At 33.1% G+C, this 10,127-nt stretch overlaps 1 protein-coding gene across 1 annotated transcript; it reads right to left on the minus strand.

Annotated features, from left to right (window-relative positions):
- Positions 1–1,569: 1,569 nt before the first annotated feature.
- On the minus strand, positions 1,570–9,830 carry LOC101514313 (xyloglucan O-acetyltransferase 3). The gene is made up of 3 exons (XM_012712643.3): positions 9,407–9,830; positions 8,768–9,054; positions 1,570–2,568 (listed from the first exon to the last, which is right to left on the minus strand). Exons 1-3 carry the CDS (start codon positions 9,660–9,662, stop codon positions 1,810–1,812), a joined length of 1,302 nt encoding a protein of 433 aa, XP_012568097.1. The 5' UTR covers positions 9,663–9,830; the 3' UTR covers positions 1,570–1,809.
- Between the last annotated feature and the right edge of the window lie 297 nt (positions 9,831–10,127).

Genomic DNA, 10,127 nt, shown 5'->3' on the forward strand with positions numbered 1-10,127 from the left:
TTTTGTTATTGACTGGTTGGTAGTAAAACTGCAAAATAGGTGAGGAGAACGAAATATGTGCCAGAATGTTTTTATGAAAAGTGTTAACACACTCAATGTTTTATCCAACCTTTTGAATTTTGTATGCCCATTAATTTTGCTGTATCTTTAACTCAATCTTCATCTCAGATCTTGTCATAGGAGTGTTCTGGTCCCTTGCGTCGTTTAATTTGTTGTCTTTTAAATGAGAGTTCTTCCTTATATATAAGAACATCAATGACTGATAGTGCATATATGTGATTGACATTTACAGCCAATGTAATCCACTTACTAATGTTACTTGAATGTTGATGTGGCTACATTTCAATAATGACTCCAAGTAGGTCCTATTTAATGGTCGTGATGGGCCAGGTTATGTATATATCACATTTTCGGATTGGCTCCATGCATTCGGTGACCAAGCATTCACGCATTGATGTGTCAAATGCGTAAATGCGTAGACTTTCCGACCGCAGAGAAACCAAATTCCACATATTCACATGTATGAAGTACTGTCATTCAAGAACAAACCCATATTCTGAATCAATTTTTATTGGATTTCTTTTTTTTGGGGTTAAGTTTGATCTTCAGTATCAAAACACCCATTACAATTTGAAAAGGGAAAAGAAAAGGGAGCAACTTTACCGACCTCTACGTTTCTTAAAAATTGCATATGATTTCTGAAAAGCATAAGGCCGATTGTTATGAACATATAACTCCCGAAAGACAAGAATACAAGAATAGCATTCTTGTTTATTTTGTTTGTACGATATTGCATAACTCTTCTGAAAAATATGCCTAGACGGGACAAAAATTGTTTACTTTCTTGATGTGTATGTGTTTGGAGGTGGGAAAAATTCATCCCAGACTAAATGTTATTGCCCTGAAAAGCAGCACAAAAATCTATGGTATGTAATAACTATCTTTGCGGTAAAGAACTTTATTTGGAGATTTCCACCTCAACCATATCATATAATTTCAGTTGAACTGGTTCTTGCTTGGGAATCATACCCTCAACATACAGAATGACAGAATTAAAAGACAACAGACATGAGAAAATCTGATAGTAAAACCGAGTCAAAGGAATCTGAAATTTATGGACACATACAACCCAAGTAGTATACTCAAAGTAACCCCAAATGTTCATAATACCTATCTTCTTATGTGCTTTGCTTGTTGTAACCTATTTTCTTGTCGGGCTTATTGTATGACTATGAAATGTATGTATTTTCTGTTAGAATCACTTTAATAAATGGAAGTTGGTTAGGTAAGACTCGCGTAAAACTTCAAATTGGAGACATATTCTCATATGTGTTGATACGTGTAATTATTATTATTAAAATATTATGAGTGTCAATAAGTCCATGTCATTTTTAATTTTTGTGTTAGTGTTTCATAGTTCATAAATCTATATTATTAAAGTCAAAGTTCTAACTTAATTGACAATTATTGATATTGTTATGTTGAACATCGTGTCTTGAATTTGAATTCAAAAATCTTATAAGTTTCTGATGATAATTATATTATCTTATTTACAGAATAAACAAAAAAGACAAAGTAAAAAAATGCAATTTCGTGGACAATAAAAAAACAAATAAATTATAACCACAATCGTAACATTGTTTTCATGTACGGATAAAAAAATGAATGCCTATTTCATGAGTTAAACTTCCCTTTTTCAAAATAACAACATTAACATTTGGTATTTTAAAAAATAAATATAAATGTATTATCATCTTTTTGTATGTGATAAAGTTTGAGCCTCAGATCCCAAAAAAAACTCATAATCCCTTAACCCTCTCTTTGAAGAGTAGCCAACAACAACTCATTCCAAACATCAATAGCACCTGGCAAACACCAATGAGTACAATCATTATATCCTTTCATCCATTTATTACCCCAATGTTCACCTGGATGTCCATCTGGTCTCATCATCATAGCCCTTGTTACATCGACAACCTTAAACCTTGTTTTCCCTTCACTTTTTGCATTCTCAAATTCTTCCATTTGAACATTCCTTAATTTCCATTCAAATGCACCAAAATCAACATCCCCTTCATTTTTAGGACTTGTCCTATTACAATGACCTCCAGTATTCCACACACCATTCTCAAAATGGGCCGGTGCAAAAGTCCTCAAAATTGTCAAAAGTTTCCCCTTTTCACATTCCTTGCAATTATTAATGTGTTTTAATGATGTTTTAAATACTAAACTTAATGCCATATCTACGTCATAATTTTTCACATTTGGTTCATTGCAATAAATACACCCTACTAATTTTCCACCTTCATGTAAATATATTAATCTGAAGAACCAATGTGCAGCTGAGATTATTGCATAGTCCAATTCATGTAACACATTAGCCCAATCTTCATCTGCTTTGTCTAATTGCAAATCAAAAATGCCTGTGCCTGTTCCATTTACCATTCTTTCTTCACCTTGTACAAGGAATCTGCTCCATACCATTATGAGGTTGAAATCATACTTAGGAAAATAAAATTTTCTGTACCTATCTTCTGAATCCTTGTATATATCTTGTGGAGTTTCCTCCTGCAAAAATTCAAATATGTGACATGAAGTAAAAAATTTGGGCATAAAATTAAGCTAAGGTTTTGTTTAATGAGTGGCTTAAGAATATAAATAATCCTAGAATGATTGAACTTAAAAGAGAATTAGCTTAGACTATTACATGAAAATAGAAATGAATAATTCATTTCATTCTCACCAAGTACAAGACAAAACCATTCATGAGGGAAAAAATAAAGAGATCAAAATTCATGGAATGTCAATGACTAATTAATATCATGGTACTGATGTTGGCGTTTTCAATCTGTTTTAATGAAAACTGAAAACTAAGCAAGAGGTAAGAATGAATTGAATGTATTGTTGTTTATTGATGTGAGTATGCTATTTATACATAGTCTCTATTATATTGTTTCTGACTAACTTCTTCTTAACTAACTAACTAACTAAGTGGTTAGTTAGTTGGTTGGTTACATACAATCAACTGACTTGAATTACACAAAACTGGATACTAAGATTGATCTTCGTTTTCGAGTCACAAACCAAGATCGATCTTGGTTTCCAACACTTTTCCTTAATTCAAGTTTCTAAGTGATTTTACACTTAGCAATCTTCTCATCTCTTCAAATCTACTTGTCCTCAAAGCCTTGGTTATTAAATTAGCAAGTTGAACTTCAGTTTGACAATAAATGAGCCTCAATTTGCTTCTTCCAACTTGATCTCTTAAGAAGTCAAACATTGTCTCAATGTGTTTGCTTCTTCCATGAGACACATGGTTCTTTGTCAGATTTATTGCTGAAATATTGTCAATCAACAATGGAATTGGCCTGCAAATTTCAATCTTCAACTTAGTTATTAATGATTCCAACCACAATGCTTGGCAGACTGCATAGAATATACTCCGCTTCGCATGATGATAGTGCTATCACAGACTACGTCTTTGAGCTCCATGCTATTGGTGATTTCATGAATTTGAACACATACCCTGATGTGCTCCTTCTATCATTCTTGTCTCCACACCAATCTGAATCTGAGTATCCACTAAGTCTTCATTTTTATTGTTCAAATATGTTGCAAACATAATGCCATGCCCAATTGTGCCTTGGACATATCTCATGATTCTCTTCACTACCAGCCAATGAGTGTGCTTGGATCTCTCCGTTAATCTGTTTACCACTCCCAAACTATAGCAGATGTCAGGCCTTGTATTGCACATGTATCTTAGTGAACCAACAACTTGTTTGAATAAGGTCGAATCAGCCAACTGCTCTTCAATTTCAATTTCCAGCTTTGCATTGATCTCCATTGGAATGGTTGTAGGGTTGCAATCAGCCATATTGAACCTTCTCATAATTTCTCTAGCATACTTCTTCTGATGCATCAGCAAACCTTCTTCAGTTTCAGCAAACTTCATTCCCAGAAAATAGCTCAATTTGCCCAAGTCTGTCATTTCGAACTCATCCTTCATGATTCCTTTGAATTTATAATTGCAGTGTTGCTGCTTCCAGTTACCAATAAGTCATCAACATATAGGCACAACAAGATCATTGCAGGCTCTCCATTTTGTGTGGAATGCTTCACATAAACTCCATATTCCACTGTGCATTTGATGAATCCGAGCTAATTAGAAATGCATCAATTCTTTTGTTTCAAACTCTTGGTGTTTTCTTCAAACCATATAAATCTTTCTTCAACCTAAGTATTTTATCCTCATTTCCCTTAATCACAAAACCTGGTGGTTGATAGACATACAGCTCTTCTTCCAGCCATCCATTCAGAAATGCAGATTTCACATCAAGTTGCCACATAAGCCAGCCCCTAGCACATACTAGTGCTATCACAAACCTGATTGTCTCAATTATGGCTACTGGAGCAAACAATTCAGAGTAGTCTACGCTTGTTCTTTGCAGGAATCCTTTGGCAATCAATCTAGCTTTATACTTAGCAATTGTTCGATTTGGATTCAGCTTCAATTCTTCCACCATTGCTTTCTTCCATGGTCCTTTCTTTAATGCATCTTCAATATTTAAAGGTTATGCATCAGCAAATAAGGCAAAATGCACTAAATCTCCACTGTTGTCAACTTCACTGTCATTGTACACTTCAAATTCTTATAAATGAGTTGGTGGCTTCCTTGTTCTTTGAGATCTGCTTGGTTCAGTTCCCTCTTCATCTCTATTTCCACTAATATGTTGTTCATTCTGTATTTGCAAAAGAACTTGTGAAGGTTGGTTTGTGCTGTTGGTTGCTTGCTCCCAGTCCAAGTGTTGGCTATTGTCAATTTGCTTTTGTTTCTAGTTCCAGTTCTCATGATCAACAATCTTGACATCCCTACTAATCACCACTTTGCCTCTTATGGGATCATAGAGTTTATAGGCACTTGTTGGATAATATCCTATCAAGATAATTGTTTCACTTTTGTCTTGCGACTTCCTTCTCTTCTGGTCTGGTACATGTTTGAAACATAGAGCACAAAATATTCATAAATGCCCCACTACTGGTTTTCTTCCACTCCAGATCTCTTCTAGTACTTTCTCCTTTTTCTTTGTTGGACATTTATTCAAAATATAGACAACAGTTGATGCAGCTTCTCCTCAAAACTTAAGTGGCAATCACTTCTCTTTTATCATGTTTCTAGTCATGTCTAGAATGGTTCTATTTCTCCTTTCAGCTAGACCATTGTGTTGAGGTGTGTAGGGAGTTGTTATCTCATGTTCAATTCCACTATTGATACAAATATCCTTGAATTCATGTGAAGTATATTCTCATCATCCATCTGTTCTTAACACCTTGATGGATTCTCCACTTTGTTTCTCCATTTTAATTTTGAAATTTTTGAATGTTTCCAATGCTTCATCTTTGGTTTTAATCAAATAGATCCACAACATTCTACTAAATTCATCAACAAAAGTTATGAAGTACTTATTACCTCATAATGATGGCACTTCAAATGGTCCACATATGTCACTATGAATCACTCCAAGAACGTTCTCCGCTCTTGCTCGCACTTGTGATTGGAAGGAATTTCTTGGTTGTTTGCCTGCCATACATACTTCACACACCTTCTCAGGGACATCATTAATAGGAATTCCATTCACCATCTTCTTAACTCCTAGCTGCTGCAAGCTTCTGAAGTTAAGATGGCTAAATCTTGAATGTCACAACTAGCTTTCATCAATTGAACTTGTTGTGTTCAAACATTGTATATCAATAGCTTGTATGTTGATGATAAAGGTTATGTTCTTTGATTTAGCTACCAATGCCTGATTTCGAGAATTTCCCTCACTTGAAATCAGGCATTTCTAAGGCATCATTCTTCATGATCACTTGAAAACCCTTTTGAATTAGCTATGCAATGTACAGCAAATTGCTCTTCATTCCTGGCACATACAGTACATTCTCTATCATTACTGTCTTCCCATTTATTTTTTTAATCACCATGTTGCCTGCTCCCTCAGCTTCCAAGGTTCTATCATCAGCAAACCTTATTTTACTCCTTCTTGATTTATCAATATTTACCAACCATTCTTTATGACTTGTCATGTGATTGGAACAACCAATATCAAGGAACCATATCTGGGATGGAGAATGTTCTTTGTTTATGGTGGCCATTAACAAGACTGTTTTTGAAAACAAAGTTCGTTCTTCGTATGTGGCTGAAAACGAGGATTGTTCTTCGTCTGTGGCTGAAAACGAGGATCATTCTTCGTCTGGGGCTGAAAACGAGGATCGTTCTTCGTTTGTGGCTGAAAACGAAGATCGCTCTTCGTTTGTGGTAGCCAACAACAAGATTGTCTCTAAGTCTGATGAAGAACATTCTTGAGCAGCACATGTCTCATCTTCTCCTTTCTTCTTCTGTTTCCCTCATTTTCCAGCCCAACATTCATTTGCAAAATGTTCAAACTTCTCACAGTTGTAACATTGCACCTTCTTCTTGTCAAAGTTTCTTGAATTTCCTTTTGATTTACCACTCGAATTTCCTTCTTTTGATGAAGATTCAGACTTATCTTCAGGTTTCTTGAATTTGTTCTTCCTCTATTTCTTGTTTTGATCTCCCCTCTTGTTGGCATATGCTACCAATGCCTGATTTCGAGAATTTCCCTCACTTCTTTCATCCATTCTCAACTCTCTTGCTTTTAGAGTTCCCTGCAACTCTTTAAGACTCAATGCGGAAATGTCTTTAGATTCTTCAATTGCGCATACAACATAGTTGAACCTGGGATGAAATGATCTCAAGATCTTTTCACACAGTTTTTGTTGAGGCAACTTCTCTCCACAGCTAGCCATCTGATTTGTGATGCTCCTCAATCTTGAAATCAAATCTAAAACCTTCTTTTGCTCCTCCATCTGCAACACTTCGAACTGTTTCTATAAGGTCTACAATTTCACTTTCTTGGCCTTGGTTCCACCAGAATAACACTTCTCCAAAATGTCTCATGCTTCTTTTGCACTTTTTGCATTAGAAATTTTGTCAAAGTTGGTCGTGTCAAGGCATTGATGAAGAATGAAGATGGCCTTGCAATCTTTCTTCTTGTTTTCTTTGAATCTTGATCTATGTTCCTCTGTTGGATTGGCTCCCAGATCTTCAAATCCTTTCTCTATGATTTCCAACACTTCTTGGAATCCAAACAATGCTTGAATTTGCACTATCCATCTATCCCAATCTTTTCCATCAAAATATGGCATGTGGGCTGGAAAATTTCCATTGTTTGCACTTGAACCTATCCTCACTACACTCGTGTTTGATCCTCACACTTCACTTGTGTTTTCACTCTTTGGGATTGAAATCTTGCTCTTGATACCACTTGTTGGCGTTTTCAATCTATTTTAATGAAAACTGAAAACTGAGCAAAAGGGAAGAATGAATTGAATGTATTGTTGTTGTTTTTTGATGTGAGTATACTATTTATGCATAGTCTCTATTACATTGTTTATGACTAACTTCTTCTTAACTAACTAAGTTGTTAGTTAGTTAGTTGGTTACATACAATAGTTAGTTGGTTACATACAATCAACTAACTTAAATTACACAAAACTGGATACGAAGGTTGATCTTCGTTTTCCAATCACAAACTAAGATCGATCTTGGTTTCCAACAACTGATATGAAGATTGACTTAACATTATAGTATAAAACAAACAAAATCATAGTCTAATCATGAGGCCTAAACATGAGTTTATACGCATTGGTTTTTTAAGGTACGAAGATGGTAAAAGTGGAGATATCATTCATATTCCCTTTTCCATATTTAAAAAAAAAAAAGATTAATGTCAAAATATCATACTAACAAAAACTTTATAAAAAATAAATGCTCAATGAATAACAACATATTTAATTGATTTTTATCGTATAATAAGTAAAATTATGATATCAAAATCACTTTTCACCTCTACTTTTTTGAAGTAATTCAGACAATTTGATGAAGAGTTTACAAATAATCAACCTTTAAAATGATCGAGAAAATTATCTAAAAGATTGATGATATATACATATATATATATATATATATATATATATATATATATATATATATATATATATATATATATATATATAGTTACTCTCATATGGCAAAAATAATGTGAGACCCAATAAGTGATGTCAATATAAAATATTATATTTATCCATTAAAATTAAAAATAGAAGAAATGAAATTGACAAAGACAAGTAATTAAATTTGAAAATTTCACCCCCCCAAATTTTTTTTGGAAATAGTCACCAAATTGATCAATTATCCCTACTCTGTGCCTCAACTTTGGATCAGATCGGTTTTACTCTCATTTGAGAAGTGTGCTTTTAATTTTAATTTTAATTTTTTTTCCATTTCCAAAGCAACAAAATGTGGAGAACAAAACTACAATTTGGGTGGATCAAGTCTTTTTTACGTGGTTGTAAAGTCAATCGATATCTTGCTAAAAATTGTTTTAGTTAGAATTAATAAAATATCATTTTATTTTTGTTGTTGAAAGCTTTATAATCCACAAATATTAATAAAAGCAACAAATTACAACTAAGGACAAAATGTGAAACTGAATTGCAACTAAGAAAGGGCTAAGACATCATGTGGTATCAAATTCAACCCTTTTATTTCCTCTTTCTTGAATTTTGTTAACAAGAATCATATTCCACTTATTATTCAAGCAAAGAATTTTCAACACACCAAAAAAGTCAAAAACAAAAAACATTTGTGTTATGTGAATGTGCCAAGTGTAAAAAGAACACTAACCTGTGACAAGAGACATAGTAGGGAATCCATATGGTTCCTAGCCACAGAATCACCAATGAAAGCCAATTTCTTGCCACGAACCATTTGAAGGAAAATTCTTGGGTCAAACATTGGAAGATCACATTGGTCAGGTTTCCATTTCCAATTGAGAAAATCATTGTCCATTCTTCCATGCTTGAAACAATTTTTACTATCAGGAATAGTTGTGCAACTTGAATTTGTGTAATAAGATGAATCTCTTATACTTCTAATCCAATGACCCTTAAACAAGTCACATGTTTTCTCCTCTGAAAAAAAATATATATAATATTTAAAAAATTTATAACATAAACTATGAAAATTCATAAAAATACACAAAGATTTATGTGGTTTGACTTATATGACCCCATGTTTAAAAAAAATTATTTCAATCATTTTCCACCACATACCTCCCATTTTTTTCTCCTTAATATTTTGAACTCAAAACTATATGGTGTCAAATAACATAATTCAATGAATCTCAACAAAAAGTATACAAATTGTGTTGAATCAATTGTTACAAACATATTAAATGAAATTCAGGACTAAAAAATCAAACCAACAAATATAAAGGTTGAAAAATATAGATGTGATCATTTTGGAACATACATATATACATACCCTTATGTGATTTCCATGGTGGAAGTGTTGATGTATTGGCATGTTGATGTTCTTGTTTTTGGGAGGGATTTTCAATGATGTCATGACCTTGTTTAGGGACAAGAATCAAAGAGTTTGGAGAATAAAGGAAGAAGAAGAAACTAAGAATAGAGGCTAAAAATAAAGAGGTAAAAACATAAGGCAATCCCTTGATCAATAGGTTGGGACAAGTTTTACTTTTGCCATAGTTGTGAAAAGGCTTACTAGATGTTTTCATGGTTTTCTATAACATCACTCAGATACAAGAGAAGACGAAAAACAAGGGGGTTTAATGTAAGAGAATCATTTGTTAATAATGCAAATTATACTTAGAGGAAAAATGGAAAGTAATTAAGTAATGATATTTTTATATGTACCTTTTTGTTATTTATAAACTAAGGTATTCCCGCTCCATTTTGGAGACTAATATATGAGATTTTTATAAGATCCTATTGTTCATCACTTGTGTCACATTATGTGGTATAAAATTTTTTTTTATGTGTATTACTCATGTTAGGAAAACATATTTGGATATGAAAAAATTGGATTATTATTTACTATTATTCTAAAGCCAGAGACTCATTCATTTTAGAGAATAAACTTGGAAAGTAAGAAATTAATTATAAGTATTACTAATGAAAATCAATTATTTAGATTTAATTATCAAAAATTATTTTAAAATTTACTTCTTATACACACACAT

Source organism: Cicer arietinum, chromosome 2, assembly GCF_000331145.2.
Source record: "Cicer arietinum cultivar CDC Frontier isolate Library 1 chromosome 2, Cicar.CDCFrontier_v2.0, whole genome shotgun sequence".
Lineage (NCBI taxonomy): Eukaryota > Viridiplantae > Streptophyta > Magnoliopsida > Fabales > Fabaceae > Cicer > Cicer arietinum.